The following is a 19,449-nucleotide window of genomic DNA, read 5'->3' on the forward strand; positions in this document are numbered from 1 at the left end:
TATTTTCTGGCTTCCTTGACCTCGGCTTTCCCTTTGACCATTCTCTGTCTCTAGCGTATTAGTCCGGCCATTCTAAGGTCCGGTTTACGCTCTATCCTGTTATTTTCCTTTTCTTACCTATGTATATGTTTACATAGTTTCTGCGTGCTGGACCACATTACTAGTCGTGACATTACGACATGGCCATGGATCCTGCAGAACTATGCAAGCATATGATCGCATGTGAGAGTAGGGTGGAGGATATGGACCACAGGTTAGACCAATTTGCCCAGGCATTTCAGACCTTGCTCCAGAGGACTGCCTATTTAGAGGTCCCTCCGGTACCACCTGTGGTTCCGCCACCTGTAGTGGTTCCCGTACCACATAAACCACCGTCCATAACCTTGTCACCGCCCCCTCGCTATGGAGGTGATTCTAAGGAATTCAGAGTTTTTTAAACCAAATTGAATACCACTTTGAGGCCTCCCCAGGTTCATTCCCAACAGATAGATCAAAAATAGGCTATCTGATGAACCAATTAACTGGAAAAGCCTTGACCTGGGCTAACCCCTTATGGGAAAGTGGTGACGCAGTAGCCCGTGATTACAATACTTTTCTTACGGCCTTTAAGGCTACGTTTGAACCTAAAGGCAGGGAGAAGAACGCTGCCAAAGCCCTTATGAGAATCAAGCAAGGCAGTCGTTCTGTAGCCGATTATGCAATAGAGTTCAGGACATTAGCGTCTGAGGTTGATTGGACCAATAGTGGTCTGGTGGCTGCTTTCTCTGAAGGTCTAGCTGAGAGTATACAAGATGAGACTGCAGCTAGAGACCTACCGGTTAATCTTAATGAGTTTATTGCCTACATGATAGACATTGATAACCGGCTCAGAGAGAGAGAGAAAAACAAACAACGTAACAGACGTTCTAATTTGTCCATTGCTCCTCGTTTCTCTAACCCAGTGGTGAGTAGCCAAACGCCTCTTCCAGAACCTGAACCCATGCAATTGGGTAGCGCTAAACTCACTGAGGCAGAGAGACAACACAGACGTAACGAGGGGTTATGTATGTATTGTGGCAAGAAGGGACATCTAAGATCGTCATGCCCGGTTCGGCCGGAAAACTTGCACACCTAAGGCACGTACGGGGACCGACCTTAGGTGTGATGTATATGTCCCCTAAATTGACTAAGAACCGTTTCCTTGTCAAAGTAACCTTATCTTTCAAGAACACTACTGTTCAGTGTGAGGCTATGATTGACTCTGGGGCAGCGGAGAATTTCCTAGACAAGGAGTTCTCTGCAAAACATCTCCTGCCCTTAAGACATAAAGAGAAACCGATAGCAGTCGAGGCCATTGATGGAAGGCCTCTTACCCAGCCTTTCATCACACACGAAACTCTGCCAATCACTGTTTCAGTGGGTATTCTCCACTCTGAAGAAATGACCTTTCAAATCATATCTTCACCTACAGTTCCGATAATACTCGGTTTCCCTTGGCTCCTGAAACACAATCCACGTTTGGATTGGATTGAAGGAGAGATTGTGAGTTGGGGTGAGAGATGCAAAGGTGTTTGCTTTAAGCAAATCCCACAACCTATTGGTACCATTAATGTTCCTGTTGCACCTCCCTTGACCACACAAATTCCACCGCAGTATATGGATTTGAAAGAGGTATTTAACAAGGTCCAGTCAGAAGGGTTACCTCCTCATAGACCTTATGACTGTACCATAAACTTATTACCAGGGACTATGCCTCCCAAGGGAGGAGTCTATGCCTTGTCCCCCCAGGAAAATCTTTGTTTGGAGGAATATATTAAAGATGCTCTCAGAAAGGGTCATATCCGTAGGTCCTCCTCACCAGCCAGGGCTGGATTCTTCTTTGTCTCTAAAAAAAAAGGAGACCTACGCCCTTGTATTGATTATAGGGGTTTGAATAGGATTACCATAAAAAATGCCTACCCTATTCCCCTTATATCAGAGCTGTTTGACAGATTGAGGGGAGCTCGAGTCTTTACCAAGCTCGGTCTCCGAAGCGCATACAATCTAGTCAGGATTAAGGACGGTCACGAATGGATGACTGCATTTAACACCAGAATGGGACATTACGAATACCTGGTTATGCCGTTTGGATTATGTAACGCTCCAGCGGTATTCCAGGATTTTATTAACGATGTCCTAAGAGAGTACCTTCACATGTTCGTTCTAGTGTACTTGGACGACATTCTCATCTATTCCCCAGACCTAGAGACACATCACGAACATGTGAGAATTGTACTAAAAACCCTGTTACAGAACGGCCTTTACTGTAAACTGGAAAAATGCCAGTTTGACCAAACGGAGATACAATTCCTTGGATACGTTATATCTCCGTCTGGTTTCCAGATGGATCCCCGTAAACTGGAGGCAGTCTTACAGTGGCCATTACCCAAGGGCCTTAAAGCCACTCAACGCTTTATAGGTTTTGCGAATTACTACCGCAAATTCATAAAGGGTTTTTCCTCCGTGATTTCCCCTATAACCAATTTAACCAAAAAAGGAGCAAATTGTACATCTTGGCCCAAAGAAGCAAGAGAGGCATTTGAACTGTTAAAATCTTTATTTTCCTCAGCACCTGTCCTGACCCATCCTGATCCAACCAAACCATTTATCCTAGAGGTGGATGCATCAGAGACAGGAGTTGGAGCCATTCTGTCTCAAAGAGAAAGTCCTGATACACCTTTACATCCTTGTGGATTTTACTCTCGCAAACTCACACCTGCAGAGAAGAATTATGACATAGGGAATAGGGAACTTTTGGCCATTGTACTTGCCCTTAAGGAATGGAGGCATCTCTTGGAAGGTTCCAAAGAGCCACTTTTGATCTTTACTGATCATAAGAATTTGGCTTATATTGGGGACGCTAAGAGACTATCCTCTCGTCAGGCTAGATGGTCATTGTTCCTCTCCCGATTCAATTTCATAATTACGTACAGGCCTGGTACTAAAAACACCAAGGCAGATGCACTTTCTAGGCAGTTTGAGACAGATGAAGCTCCGGAACAGGTGATATATCCTATTATACCTCCTGAATGCCTCATTGCCACTACAGTTACCGAAGTGTCTTCTCCACTCTTCTGTGCCATAATAGCAGATCAAACTCAGGCACCTGTGGGAAAACCTCCGGACAAACTGTATGTGTCACCTCAGTTTAGAAAGAAGGTACTAGATTTGTTCCATGACAACCTCACAGCAGGCCATCCTGGAGTTCACAAAACCCTCTCTGCCATCTCCCGGAGGTTTTGGTGGCCTGCTCTTAGAAACGATATCAAAGAATATGTTGGGGCATGTCAAATATGTGCCGTTTCTAAAGTTCCTCCTAGATCGCCTCCTGGACTCTTACAACCACTGCCCATACCCAGTGCTCCTTGGACCCACTTAGCCATGGATTTCATTGTGGATCTACCCAGTTCAAACGGGTTTAATACAGTCCTTATGGTTATCGATAGGTTCACAAAGATGGCACATTTTGTCCCCCTTAAAAAATTACCATCTGCTCAAGATCTTGTTCAAATATTCTTGAGAGAGATCTTTCGGTTGCACGGTGTACCTAAAAGCATAGTATCTGACAGAGGTACCCAGTTTGTTTCTAGGTTTTGGCGTTCCTTTTGTAAGCAATTAGGCATTGAACTCTCCTTTTCGTTGGCATATCACCCTCAAACTAATGGAGCAGCAGAGAGGGCGAATCAGTCTCTAGAAGCCTATTTACGTTGCTTTATAAATGCCAATCAGTCTAACTGGTGTGAGCTCTTACCCATGGCTGAGTTCGCCAGGAACAACGCCACTCATGAATCTTCTAATCATAGCCCATTCTTTGTAAATCAGGGTTATCACCCCGCTGTTTTTCCTTCTGAATTCTCAGACACGGAAATTCCTGCCTTGAACACCCGTTTGGAATCAATTCATGATACCTGGGATTCCGTCCATTCAGCTCTGCAGAAAGCTTCATTACGAGCAAAGGCCCAAGCTGACAAAAAACGGGGCACTAATCCTGTATATCTTCCAGGTGACAGGGTGTGGCTCTCCACAAAACAGCTTAAGGTCCCGTCCATGAAATTTGCCCCTCGGTACATAGGTCCCTTTCGAGTTACCCAACGTATTAATCCAGTGACCTATTCTTTGGCACTTCCGGCTCATATGAGAATTGCAAATACTTTCCATGTGTCTCTGCTCAAGCCCCTTACTTGCAATCGCTACACCAGGTTATCCACTCCTCCTCCGCCCTTGGTAGTGGGTGATCAAGAAGAATACGAAGTCCGTTCTATCATGGACTCCAAATTATCCAGAGGTGTCTTGTCATATCTCGTTGACTGGAAGGGTTATGGTCCCGAGGAACGTTGTTGGGTTCCTGCTGACCGGGTCCATGCGCCCCGTCTTATCCGGTCATTTCCCAACCGCTTTCCTCTTAAGCCGGGTCCTTCCCGCCCGGTGCGCGGTCTTCGAGTGGGGGGTACTGTTGCGGTCACCGGCCCGCCGAGCCTCACGGCCGTGCCTGACCGGCACGGCCACGCCGACAACACGAGCTTACCTGCTCGTCGGCGAGCCGGGAACCGCTCCTTCCGTTCTTCCGGGCATCACGCCCGAATCAAACATGGCGCCGACCACGTGGTCGCGCCTAAGAGTAGCTCCGCCCCCGAAAATTATACCAACGTGTGCGTGACGTCACGACGTCAACGCACACGCACGTTTTGGGGTCAGAGGTCGCCCTCTGACCAATCATAGCCTAGAGAGGGGTATTTAAACCCCTAGCTTTCCCCATTACTTTGCCATGTCGTGGTTTCAGTTTCCTGATTTCCTGAGAGTGCTATTTCCGTGATTCTGATTTCCTGGTATCCTGATCCTTGGCGTTTCCCTGGTTATTCTGATCTCTGGTTTCCCTGACTTGGCTTGTTTTATCGGTATTGAGTATTTTCTGGCTTCCTTGACCTCGGCTTTCCCTTTGACCATTCTCTGTCTCTAGCGTATTAGTCCGGCCATTCTAAGGTCCGGTTTACGCTCTATCCTGTTATTTTCCTTTTCTTACCTATGTATATGTTTACATAGTTTCTGCGTGCTGGACCACATTACTAGTCGTGACAGTAAGTAGGGACCTTAACATTTAACTTGAAGTTAAAACCAGTGGTGGTCTCTCAAATGAGATGACAGATAAAGAGAGAGCAAGAGAAGAGAGATAAGAGGAAGAGACAAAAGGAGTTTTAAAAAAGGGGGAGGACAATGAGTGTTGGGGAGTGGGGTGTACTCTTGATATTTCGTCACCCTAGATATGGGCTGGATATCCCAAAAGCCAAGGGTTCCAGGTTTTGTAGAAAAGTTTGGTAGTGTCATGTGTCAGGGCTGAGAGTTTGTCCATCTTCACTGTAGCCTTAAACCTGAGTACCACAGCCTCCATCGACGGTATATTAGCTTTGCCCCATTGCTCTGCTATTGCTCTTTTTGTGGCTAATGCAATTTTGGGGCTAGTTTGTTTTGGGCTCTAGTGATATCTCTGTGTGGTTTGGATAGCAAACAGATCCAGAGGTTCATAGATAAGTCTGTTTGTAAAAGTCTAGAGGTCAATTGCGATAATGTAAGCCATAATTGTGTAATCGATGGACACTTCCACTAATGGTGAAGATACGTACCTCTTTTGTCCAAACCAATTCCAACTTAGATCGGAATCTGAACATCCCATCTGCTTAAGTCTAAGTGACATTAGGTTCCAGTAATGTTACAGTCTGAACATAGGAAAGCTTTGGATTGGCTTAGATTGTCAAATCCGATGATCTCAGCCAAGGAGGCAGTTACGGTTGGGGAGTCAAATGCAGCGCTGGCCACTTAGCATCTCCTCATAGGGAAAGTTCAGTGCCCCCCAAAAGCACCTCTAGTAGCCATCTGAGTAACTGCCACTGGATGTGTTCCTAGGCAGCAATGTAAACATTGCCTTTTTTTCTGAAAAGGCTGTGTTTACATATAAAATTCCTGCAGGGACTGAATATAGACACCAGCACAACTACATTAAGCTGGAGTTCTGGTGACCATAGTGTCCCATTAATATACATTTTAAAGAAAATAGGGCATCTCATGGAAAAAAGGTTAACACAAGTTCTAAGTGATTTTCAATTGTTTATTAAACTGAGTAAATTACAGAGATGTGAAAATTCCCTTTTTTATTGTTTTTAACCATTTCAGACACAGATTCAGAAACTTAGAATTTCATGTAAATTTATCATTAAAATATTACAAATGATTTTATAAATTTTTCTCCCCTGACAATTTTCTTTCATTGATACGTTACAAAGGGTGATGGAGTCAATAGTACACGTTCTGATCAAAACAAAACGTAAACAAAAACTGGAATTTGCGCTATATGTCTGTTCAACCGTAATTCACCTCTTTCATATTAAATGCACCCACACTTATTATATATCATTTTGTTCAGGAGAAACAGGGCTTTCATTTCATATCAAATATTTATATATGAAACATAATTCATTATGAATAAAATTGAAAAAAACGTGAAAATTAAAAAAAAACTTAAAATTTGTAGTTCCGCCTCACATTTTAGCTGTAAATGTCATAATACTGTTAGGTTTTACTGCAAAAAAATGCACATATTTGTAATCAGCGATGTCTCACGAGTACAACAGTACCCCCATTAACAGGTTTTATGGTGTTTTGGAAAGTTACAGGGTCAAATATAGAACGTTCAATTTTCAAATTGAAATTTGCCAGATTAGTAATGTTACCTTTGAGACAGTGTGGTAGCCCAGGAATGAGAATTACCCCTATAATGGCATACCATTTGAAAAAGTAGACAACCCAAGGTATTGAACGTGGGGTATGTTTAGTCTTTTTTAGTAGCCACTTAGTCACAAACACTGGCCAAAGTTAGCGTTTGTTTTTGTGTGAAAAAAGCAAAAAACTAATATTTGGTCAGTGTTTGTGACTAAGTGGCTACTAAAAATGACTGGACATACCCCATTTGCAATACCTTGGGTTGTCTACTTTTGCAAATGGTATGCCATCATGGGGGTAATTCTTATTTCTGGGCTACCATACGGTCTCAAAGGCAACATAACTAATCTGGCAAATTTCAATGTCAAAAAAATTAAAGGGACACTCCAGGCACCCAGACCACTTCTGCCCATTGGAGTGGTCTGGGTGCCAACTCCCACTACTCTTAACCCTGCAAGTGTAATTATTGCAGTTTTTTTATAAACTGCAATAATTACCTTGCAGGGTTAACTCCACCTCTACGGTCTACTAGACAGCCACTAGAGGGCCCTTCCTGGTTCCTAGCACAGGAAACCTGTGCTAGAGCGTCGCTGGACGTCCTCACGCTGTGTGAGGACCTCCAGCATCACTCATTTCCCCATAGGAAAGCATTGTAATGCATTTTCAATGCTTTCCTATGGGGAGCTATGGGGAGCGCTAATGCGCATGCGTGGCATTGCCGCGCATGCGCATTAGGTCTCCCCGGCCAGTGGGCGGGATAAGTCTCACCCACCGGCCGACGGAGTCAGAGGGAGGAGCGGCGCGGAGGAGGAAGCAGCGACGAGGGACATGTCGCTGATTCAGGTAAGTCACTGAAGGGGTTTTCACCTCTTCAGCAACCGGGGATTGGGGGGTGGGAGGGAGAGTGAACCTGCAGTGCCAGGAAAACAGATTGTTTTCCTGGCACTGGAGTTTCCCTTTAAATGCAAGCCTTATATGTGACTCTCTAACTTTCCAAAACGCCATAAAACATGTACATGGGGGGTACTGTTATTCTCGGGAGACTTCACTAAACACAAATATTAGTGTTTTAAAACAGTAAAACATATTACAACAATAATATAGTCCATAAAAGTGCCGTTTGTTTGTAAAAAATGCAAAAAACTTCACTTTTACTTAAAATATCATCGTTGTAATACAATTTACCAGTTTTAAAAACTAATATTTGAGTTCAGCGAAGTCTCCCGAGTAAAACAGTACCCCCTATGTACAGGTTTTATGGTGTCTTGGAGAGTTACAGGGTCAAATATAGTGCTTGCAAATTAAATTCTCTGCACTTTCTCCCTGTGTTGTCAGGCATGTCAATCAAATTTTAATTAATCAAATGACATAATTATGTTAAAAAATTACTTAAATATACACGTAGAATTTTAATATATATGCATTTATAGGTATTTAAATTCTACGTGTATACTAATGTAATCGTTCATGTAATTATATGTATTTATCTCTATATATATATTTGCGGTTATTTGTATTTTATATAAAGATAGATATATATAGAATGTCATTCTAAGTGTATTTTGTTACCAATATATATATATATTAATAACAAAATACAGTTAGAATGAAATTACATATGAATATATAATTTATTTAAAATTTTGTTTCAATATTTTATTTATTTATTTAATTATTTAATTTATTTATTATTGCAATTTTACGTATATATATATATATATAATATATGTGTATATATCTATTATATATATATATATATATATATACATATTATATATATGTAACGTCATTAAGTGTATTTTAATACTAATATATATACTAATATTAATATTAAAATACATACGTATGACGTTACATATATATAATATGTATATATATTTTATGTATAATATATATACATATATTATATATATAAAAATGCATTTAATTTATTTATAACATGTTTAATATTTTTCTTTTACACTACCTACCAGCAGGGGAATGTCTGATATTTTAGACAGTCCCCCTGCTGGCAGATCCACAGCCAGCTATAGAGGGCCATGTGATTGCTCTTTGAGAGCGATCACATGGTCCCCGGGGGCCTCACTTGCCAGAGGAGGGCTGCCTGGGCTGTCAGGCAGCCCTCCAGAAGAGGATCGCGGCGGAGTACCGCGGCGGCGGTGAGTACCGCGGTCCTCCAGGGGCTGCAAACCGTTACAGCATCCTATGCCGCCGCAACGGCTTTAAAGCCCTTTAAAGCCGCGACGGCATAGAACACCGTAACGGCGTTAAGGGGTTAATCCCTAGAAAGAATGACATGTATAATGTGTTGTTGGTTTATTATTTATATATTTATGAAGTTCCAGTCTAATATCAAATAGAATTTTGAATAAAAAAAAAAAAAACATGCAGGATTATCCGAAATCTCTTTTACACCTCAAATACCTTTAATTTAATTTGTTATTGCTTTTTCAGATTGGCTGATACACTTCTGCATCAGTTTAATGTTTTTACTCAGAATTTGTTTAGAATTTTGATAAGTAGATGGATTCATATTTAAAAAGAGTTAGAGAAAAGAATGAATAAAGAGACATACTAAAATGAGAGGCAATTATCTGTTTTTAGATTTACAATTATTGTAAAACAAAAAAAATATTTTAAAAAATGATTGGAAGATTATTGATTTTCAATGTAAACACAAGAACTTGTCACAGCAGTTTCCTGGGACTCCATTTGTTGGTTGTATCATTATTTTCCTTTTTCTCCTTGGACACGTATTGTTGCACTTCTCAAAATTACAGGTGCAGAAGCTAGGTATGCTGGGACAGCATTCTCCAGGGGGTGTATGGGGCTTGCTAGCCACAGAGTCAGCAGGGCATGTCAGTTGTTCTACTTCCGGACAGGTAACATTGCTACAAATCTTCTCAACTTGTAAAATAATGGAAATAAGTTAGTAAACGATGTATAGGGGTATATAGACCATAAGAACACAGGTTTACCTGAAATCCTACATCTAACATTTTACATTGTCATACAGATACATGTAGCACAATAAAAAAAATAATAATAGTAGCTGACTTTCTGTTAAGAAGCTGTGTAGCTGCACTACAAAATAAACTTTACGATTTCACACATTCACACATTCTCTTGATTTGGGCACTACTAATTTGCCCCCCCTCCTACACTTTGCAGTACACCTAAAAAAAAAAGAAAAGGTTTTTATCTACCTGGAATCCAGGCCCCCGGGGCATTACCTTCCATGCTTTCAACCAATCACCTAAGTACCTCATGGGGTCCAATCACAGGCTTCCCCCAAGGAAGATTGGACCGCTTTAAGCACTTTAAGGCTTAGAGCACATGTGCGCAATCTCAGCAAGAGGAGGGAGAGAGTTGGAAGTGAGGCGGAAAAGGTGCACAGCACTCAGATTCAGCCTCAAGAATCTGCCATTGTCAGTGTGCTGTGCGTGCCGATGACTGTTGTATTTATGGATAGAGTTTCCTTTATTTACTTTTTACTTTACATATACAATAATTAGCTTGGGCCAAAATGTCTCAAGTTCACTGTTTATACTTTTGCCTCAGAGATACCCTTTCCTAGGATTTATTCAGTATTGTCTCTTTAGATAAATAAATGTAATACAATTACTTAAAGGGACACTATAGTCACCAAAACAACTGTAGCTTAATGAAGCAGTTTTGGTGTATAGACCACACCCCTGTCTCACTGCTCACTTGTCTCACTGCTAAATCACTGTTTATGCAGCTCTAGTCACAAACACATACATGGAAAATGCATTTCCTTCCTAAACATTCCATGGAAAGTGAGATCTAATGTTTACATTTCTTTTATTGCACATTCTGTTTAACTGTGAATAGCTTGCTAGACCCTGCAGGAGCCTCCTGTGTGTGATTAAAGTTCAATTTAAAGAGTAGGAGATGAAAACTTCTAAAGTTAGTAACATCTGATTGAAAACTAAACCATTTTTTTAAGGCTGTGTGAGACGCAGCCAGGGGAGGTGTGTCTAGGGCTACATAAAAACAAAAGCGATTAAACTCGTAAATGGCAGATAATTGAACAGGAAGACTTCAGTGACTATACACAAAAAACTGATTCATTAAGCTAAAGTTGTTTTGGTGACTATGGTGTCTGTTTAACAAACAGTGAATTAAATTTCAGTTGTTAAGGGTCCTAAAGTTGATAGTATACACATAAATGTAATGAATCTATCTTATAACTTCAAACTAGATGTTATTCAACCAAAAATGTATACAGTATACGGATTATGGATACACATAAAATTACAGTAAATGTTATAAGGCTACTTAAATTCACCTATCTCAGCAAACAAATATGGAAATTCAATTCCGCTCTATGGTCATATCGTGTATATTGCTAACACTTGACCGCTTGCGATATATTAAAGCAAAAAGAGAAAATAAGAAGAGATCAGTGAAAATGGAATGAGGAAGAGTTCAATAAGAGAAAGAGCTGTTGGGCGCAATTAGCGTGTTAGCACTTCATTCACTTTTAGCTTGTCTTGTGTCTCTATTGTTGCAAGCAGAGGGTTTATATATGTGCCACCCCTAGTGGTAAGGTTTCAAAACAGTTGGGAGAAGAGCAGAGTAAACTCTGATACTCTTTGAGGAAGTATGATTAAACCCATATAGCTGCGTGTATTAGAGATAGATTCCATACATTCTATAACAGCTTTCTCTCTTTCTCTCTTTGTTCTTTACCTCAATATTCACTGACCTGAGAAGGTGTATGGAAAAGAGACTGCATTAAATATAGGTCTTGATTTAATTAGATTCAATCATGTTTATCAGTAGTATATCAGTTTCAGATAAGCCATTTTCTGCTTCTTATCTTCTAAATTACCACTGTTAGAGGCTCCCCAGCAGATTGAATTTCAAAAATCAATACCTATGCTTTATACTGAAAATATCAGATAAGGTGATTTAATTCCATTTATTGGGCACATACTGACAGTTATGTGGCCTCATCGGTTTGACAACAGGCAGGATTATTTACTAAAGGGAGATTTAAAAGTGATTTCAGATTTAAGACCAGAGTAGCCAAACCGGTAGCCAAACAGCTATTTTCATTTTAAATTTTAAATTAGCTTTGAATTCTCACTTTAGTACAAAACACTATAATAGTTGTTGATAAATGCTCATTTTACTATTTATATACAGGCTGCACTAACATCCGACGGGCAAATATGGGTTAAATGTGACTCACACATTAGTATAAGATAAGTTTCATTCCTCCCTTATGCCCCTCAACCTGCAATGCCATGGCTGGAGGTATTTCTTCTTAACAGTGAGCAGCCAGTGGCTGCTCCCTATAATAAAAAAACTGAGAAGCTATTAAATACATGGGGGGTCTGGCACAGGTGTCCCCCACCTGTAAGCATTTATTATCACTAGAAATCACTCACTGCATGGGTGGAGACTGGAGTGACACTTGGATGCGCCATCCATTGTTTCATTTGAAGCATAAGGTATTAAGGATCATATTTAAGCCCCCACCCACCACTAATAGGCGGGGACTGGGGAGACAGCAGGCTTCCCCCTTATCACCTAGGGCCCCCACTGGTACTAATCAGTGGGGACTACGGGGGACCTCCATTATCATTTAGGGCCTCCACACACCACTAGTGGGTGGAGGCTGGGGGTGGACACTAGGTCCTCTCTTAAGTTTAATTGCCCCCGACTCGTGGAGCATGGGTGGGGGCTGGAGGGGTACACTATGTCTTCCCTGTTAAATATTTTAATAGGCGCCCCACCTGTGCCAGGTCCTCCTTTACTGGATTTTGGGGATGACCTTTTTTACAACAGTGAGCAACTGACTGCTCACTATTTAAAAGACGTGCAGCTTCACTCAGCAAGTAAGGACAGGAGGAGATTTTAACCTCCTTTATTTACTAATACTATGTATTTTTTTTTTTACTTAGTATTAAGTTGGTTGAAAGAGAGGACTTTAGAGAGGGCAATAGAAAGCTCATAGAAAGAGGTATGTGAAAGACCACAAACACCAAATTAGATTTTTGCCTAAAGCAGCAAAAATTACTACACCAGCTGGAATAATATTGCCTACATTATTCTAATCATGTTATATAATCTTACCTAGTGCTGTATTGCATTTGTTTCGATTTTCAAATTCATATTTACGTCCGCATGGTCCATTTGTTTCACATATACACTTGTCATCTATAATGTCACATCCGTGGCTATAGCAGACAGGCTTGGGATGTTCGTAAGTATAACCTTCAGCATAATAATAATCTTTAGGAAAAATAATGGGAATTAGTTTAATTTTATAACTAGGTTTCCCTGTTGCAAGTTGTCCAAGCTTCAATCAACTTTAATCGCTAAGGATTTACTTTGAATCTGCATATATTCAGAAAAATGTTTATAATTTCAGTTTCATTCATTTCAATGACAATTCATCGCATTTTAGAGGAAAAATAAATTAGATGTAGTTTGCAAAGTGCACAAGCCTCTGTTTTGAGCAAGACCACTCCAAATTGCATTCAGCAGTCACAAACTGGAACCCTCAATCAGATACATATTTCATTGTTAAATTCCATTGTATGATGCACTTTTTAGCCAGTAAAGTAGCAATAATTATTGGAAATGCTCAACGCACTTGCCAGGACAGATATATATTTATGTAACTCTCATAACTCTCAAATTCCCTTTCACCTCCCCACCCCTCAAACAATTTAGACATGGTTGCTCACTATGGATTATAAACTGCACTTTGCAGGTAACAAAAACCCAGATGGGACATGAGGAACCAATGCAGAAGTGCAAGACAGGACCCTCATTTCAGGACAGTTCTGAGACTGTTGGGAGCATGCGACTGACATCACATGTTCTCTTTAGTATTTAGTATTTCTCATCAGTAATTGTCACTATTGGGTTTGAAAATTGTGATACAATTGAAAGATGATTGCCTCCTGGCTGAATCACTGACTGATTGTCAAGATGTAATTGCAGTCAAACCTTTTACTACAGATTGTGAAATTAGAACAATATCGATTTACATACACTATTTTTTTTAAACTGATTTCTGCTAATATATTTGTAGGTGCTGAAGAAACTCTAAGTTGCTAATCATTTTAAAGATTCCCACATTGGCAATATTATATTCTTTAAAGTTCAAGTGATACTTTTATATCACTTGATTATTTAGGATAAACTAGATATAAACAAAAAAACGTTGCAACTAAATTTTAAATTTGATGTTCGAGGATCTCTATAGTGTAAGGAAAACAAACTTGTTTTTCTGACACTATATAATCCTTAGGGTCCCCCCACCCTCATGGCCACCCTCCTGCTTGGCTGAAGGGGTTAAAACCTCTTCAGCCACTTACCTTTATCCAGCGCCGGGCTCCCTCGATGCTGGTGACCTCTCCTCCCCCGCCGACGTCAGCTCCTGAGTGGAGCCGAATGTGCATGCGCGGCCAGAGCCGAATGTGCATGAGATGCCAGAGCCGCGCGTGCATTAAAAATGCCGATAGGAAAGCATTTCCCAATGCTTTCCTATGGACATTCTGCATGCTCAATGCGATTTTCGCATTGAGCATCATAGAAGCGCCTCTAGAGGCTGGATTAACCCTGCAATGTGTACAGCTATGTTTACAGCTGCAGGGTTAGACCTGGGGGACCTGTCACCTAGACCACTTCATTAAACTGAAGTGGTCTGGGTGACTATAGTGGTCCTTTCAGTATTCTGTCTATTTCTAATTGATTTGATAGTAGTCTGGGTTTGAAAAGTGGTGTAAAAAATGAAAATTGTTGACTGGTTTAATTTTTTGCACTTATCTAAAACATTTGAGTATAATATGGCTATCGAAGTCATGAGTAAAGTCAACATTTCCTGTCTTCACACTCATAATGTGCTTTTAAGCATCACAGATGAGTTGAATGTGTAAGAAGAATAAATATTTTGCATAATGGCCTCCACATCCTCTTGGCTGAAGAGAACACGAACATGCTTCCTTATATTACATTGGGGGGACATGTATATATTCCTCTCTATAGGAAGAACTTTCCTAAATCACAATGCCCAATGTCATGGGAGTAAGTTCACTTAGTATATAGGAAGTTGCAATGAAGATTAATATTTCTGCAGTGCAATTTATATGTTACTTTTCAGACTTGAATGACCATGGGATTTAATACTGGTGACGTGACATTTGTCGTTTTACTGTTTTTGTCCCCACCATCCACAGCTTTTGCATTAAATGTGATCACATCCACTTAGCAGTGGATGTGATCACTCTCTAGTTTTTTTTTTGTTTTTTTTAAGCAAGTATGCAATAGGATTTCTGGAGCACATTTAACAGAAATGCTATTAAATATCCAAATACTCTGTCCATGTTCATAAGTATGTAACCATTTACGATTGATGGTCAATTAAACAAAAAATAAATTAAAAAACATTCAGGCTACAATGTACATCAAATTAAAAATCAGTTTTTTTTTTTTTAAATGGTTATCTGATTTCAATAAACCCTAGGACAGGGGTCAGCAACATGTGACACGTTTGCCATGCATGGCACTCAGGGTGCCAGAATCAAACAAGCCATCATTAGTCCCAGTCGGACTTTGGATATTTGCTAGTGCAAACCAAGTTGTTATTGCAGATGGTGAGGGACAATCTTAAATTTACATATTGCAGGACATAGAGAAAGTGACCTCAGATCACTTCCTCCAAGCGCTTATGAACGGGAATTTACACTGGAGTAGAGCAGCTTGCAGCTATCACAGTTCCTGCCTTTCACCAGTACCTGGCAAGCCTGGTCCCCACTGGACCCCAGTGAAGTCACCCACACTGCTATATATACACAGAGCTGCAGAATAAGCTTACCCCTCATACAAATAATACAAGCAGCCCAAACACACCCATGCACAATCTCCATAAACACAACACCACTGACAACCCACATATACGCACACAACCCCAACAAGCAGCCTGTGACACACAATTCCACAAGCATCCTATATTCATAGGTATCAAACACAATACCATAATCTACTCATGAACATATACAATATAACATTCCACAGATGCACACTACACTACAAAGCAACTGCAGCACCCATAAATAACACAAGAAGATTAAAGGCAACATACACACCTCAATTTTAAAAAATGAGGACCAGCACGCCGAGGGCAGGGCCGTCTTTAGCGCGGGGCAAACGGGGCAGCTGCCCCGGGCCCAGTTGCTCCTGGGGGGCCCCAGAGCAGCTGCCCCATGGGCCCCGCGATTTCAGCAGCCCCCATGTACCCGGCGGTGCAGCCGCAACGGCCCGCCAACTAAGGAGGCCCCCCGGGTGGCCCATGCACTAAGGGCCACCCGGTGTCCATGTGGCAGTAAGGGCCCGGTCGCGCGCTGTGACGCTTAAACAGCGCGACCGGGCCCCTTCCTGTACCGGCTGGGAGGAAGTGAGAACCGCGTGTCACTTCCTCCCACCGGAGATAATAGCCGCGTGGGAGGAGGAAGGCAGGGAGGAGGGGAGTTCTTCAAGATAACTCCCAACTGCCTCAGCCTGCCACTGGACCCCAGGGAAACCACCCTCCATAAAAATGTAAGAACCTGGAGGGTGGCTAAATGTATGTCTGTGTGTGTGTGTGTGTGTGTGTGTATTAGTATGTCTGTGTGTGTGTGTGTTAGTATGTGTGTGTGTGTGTATGTCAGTATGTCTGTGTGTGTTAGTATGTCTGTGTGTGTGTGTGTGTGTTAGTATGTCTGTGTGTGTATGTCAGTATGTCTGTGTATGTCAGTATGTCTGTGTATGTCAGTATGTCTGTGTATGTATGTCAGTATGTCTGTGTGTGTCTATGTTAGTATGTGTGTGTTAGTATGTGTGTGTGTGTCAGTATGTATGTTTGTGTGTGTTAGTATGTCACACACAGACACACTGACATACATACACAGACACAGACATACTGACACACACACACACTGACATAGACACACACAGACATACTGACATACACACAGACATGCTGACATACACAGACATACTGACATACACAGACATACTGACATACACACACACAGACATACTAACACACACAGACATACTGTGTGTGTATATGTCTGTGTGTGTATGTCAGTATGTCTCAGTGTGTATCAGTGTGTGTGTGTGTGTATGTCTGTGTATGTCAATACGCCTGTCAGTGTATGTGTCTGTGATTATGTATGTGTCTGTGTGTGTATCAGTATGTCTGAATGTGTGTCAATATGTTTGCCAGTATAAATTTTTTGTCAGTGTATGTGTGTGTCAGTATGTATCTGCGAATGTTTTAATATGTCTGTCTGTTTGTTCATGTGTCAGTATGTCTGTCAGTGTGATTGCGGGTTGAGCGTAATGGGGAGGGGGTGTGCAGTGACAGGGCCCAGGGGGGCCAAGAAAATGCTTTGCCCAGGGTCCTATTCATATTATAGACGGCCCTGGCCGAGGGACTTAAAGAGTTTTTTTTGTTTTGGCACGGCATTACTAAAAGATTGCCCTACGAAGTCAAGAAAGCACAGAAAAAATAGATATTTAATATCATACATAGCATATTTTCTACTATACCTATCAAATGAGCCTGATATGGTTTGCATGTTTCATAAGAGCTGTAGCTAAATTCTGGAAAGCATGTCCTTATTGTGATACAGTCACAAACACCCGTGTGCATTTCACATCCTGATTGTTCCGGACATTGTTCATCTTCATCTTCCCAAAATTCTTTATAGGCGGTATAATGTCTCATATCTGTTTAATGCAAGAGTAAAATCCTCATCACTAATTGTACTTTATCATCTTTTCTGCTTAGTTGGATTACATCATGAAAGTTCTGCAAAATGTAAGTAATGATAATACCCAATCTCCAATGTGATTTTTACATTTGCTTTCTTTTAACTCTTTCAGGTACAGTGTTCCTTTTTTAACAATTCTCATACCTGTATTTTTTGTGCATGTATCACCTCTATTTCTGTCTCATGTATTTATTAGGTTAAACTTCTAGATTATTAATCTCCATCTTCTTCACACATGTGCCCTGTGAATTGTTTAAACAAAAGGATAAATACGAGTGCGATTTCATATGTGCAAAGCGGTGAGTACTTTGAACCAGTGTGTAATACAATTTAGAACAAGGTTGAGATAGATCCCCAGATACTAAAACCACAACTCCCATGGTGCTTTGTCATTCTAAATGATTTAAAAGAATACAGATGATTTTAAAGGCTAGAAAAGCATCATGGGGGGTGTAGTTCTACAACCTCTGAAGATCTACCTTTTGGGCACCTCCTGGTTTATAACAATAATCGCTAACCTTGGCATTACTGAGTTTTGTTAATTAATATCCCCTGATGTTCAGCTAAACCTAAGATTCCTGTAAATTTTGACTCACCGTTTTTCTTTTTATGACCATTACTGCTAAAATCTTTATCCTGCAAAGTTACTTATTGGGTGGACATATTCACTAGAGAAACATGTAGAATAAAAATATGGTGATGGTAGATGGCACTCTAGGTCCATAAGATATACTATACAAAATATCACTACCAAGCTTAAATAATCAACTAGTAAGTTGAACTGGCTTTGTGGCTTTATATGCAAACTTAAAACTGGCACCACTGTTCGTAAATAGCAAAATTATGGTGCCTTTATTTTCCTTAGCACTTACTAGTAACTGTCATTTTAAGCCCTGATGTATACGTATGTAGAAGTACTTACATTTGCAAATTCCAATCATTGGAATTTCAACCAGAACCTCTCCAGTGATATTTGCACATTTTTGCTCTTTCTCACAGTACCCAAGTTCCCAGTTTTTTCCTCCGCAGGGTTGCCAAATTGACTTTGCACAATGACTACAGGAACAAGAAGGATTGATTGCTACTCTTCCAGAACAACCAAGTGGTCCACTGAGACAAGTTGTTCCACATGTAGTGTCGTTAGTAGCATACTGTCCGTGTATCATCCAAGAAAAAGTAATAAACAAAATATACAACATTTTCATTGTGTGAAAAAATAAAACATAAACAGTATTGGATCTTTCAGAGAGGTAATCAGGTAACCACTTGCTTCAAAAAGTTTATGATGAAAAAGTCACACACACAAGGGGTAAGTGGGATGAAAAGATCAATAAACCTGTGGCAGATAAAAGGATTTGTTCTGACAATGATTTACTTTTTAAATAAATTCCATGTTTCCTTTAGACTGAAACAAATGACATAACTATTTTTAGGTAATAGTTCCAAGATATTATTTCTTTCATGAAATGAAATATTTAAATGGGGAAGATAATAAATATAAGTAAAAGGACTGAGTCAGAGGATAACGTTGTCGGAACAAAATATGTACTCCAAAGGGTCATTTTTATCTTTTGAGATAGTTGTTTTTTGTTTTGTTTTTTAATATATTTATTAGTCTAGTAATGGGTCAGAGGTTTTATTTTCCTGTCTGTTGTATTTATTTAAAGATTAGGATTTCGGAAATGAAGTAAAACTTTTTTATTGTTATTGACCTTTTTTTACAAGGTTAGACACACCTTCGCTAATAAAGACTATAGTAGAAATATAGATCCGGGCTGTTCCAGTGGATGCGATATACTTGGATTTTGTTAAGGCATTTGAAACATTTCTACACAAAATGTTACAATTATAAATAAATCAGTTGGTTTAGATGAAAATTCATGTTGTTGGAGAGAACACTGGCTTGAAGGTAGAGTGC

The 19,449-nt window shown here is 40.3% G+C and overlaps 1 protein-coding gene across 1 annotated transcript; it reads right to left on the reverse strand.

Moving 5' to 3' along the window:
* Positions 1–9,118: 9,118 nt before the first annotated feature.
* LOC134578121 (cysteine-rich motor neuron 1 protein-like) lies at positions 9,119–18,796 on the reverse strand. The gene is made up of 4 exons (XM_063437117.1): positions 18,454–18,796; positions 17,308–17,487; positions 12,838–12,996; positions 9,119–9,636 (listed from the first exon to the last, which is right to left on the reverse strand). The coding sequence occupies exons 1-4, from the start codon at positions 18,734–18,736 to the stop codon at positions 9,395–9,397; spliced, it is 864 nt and encodes a 287-aa protein (XP_063293187.1). The 5' UTR covers positions 18,737–18,796; the 3' UTR covers positions 9,119–9,394.
* Positions 18,797–19,449: the final 653 nt, after the last annotated feature.

Source organism: Pelobates fuscus, chromosome 11 (assembly GCF_036172605.1).
Source record: "Pelobates fuscus isolate aPelFus1 chromosome 11, aPelFus1.pri, whole genome shotgun sequence".
NCBI lineage: Eukaryota > Metazoa > Chordata > Amphibia > Anura > Pelobatidae > Pelobates > Pelobates fuscus.

Coding starts and splice junctions, on each gene's coding strand:
- LOC134578121 (XM_063437117.1), bottom strand. CDS start 18,736: ATGAAAATGTTGTATATTTTGTTTATTACTTTTTCTTGGATGATACAC. Junction 17,488..18,453: donor AATGATTGGAATTTGCAAAT/GTAAGTACTTCT, acceptor TGCATTAAACAG/ATATGAGACATTATACCGCC. Junction 9,637..12,837: donor CAAATGCAATACAGCACTAG/GTAAGATTATAT, acceptor TTATTTTACAAG/TTGAGAAGATTTGTAGCAAT.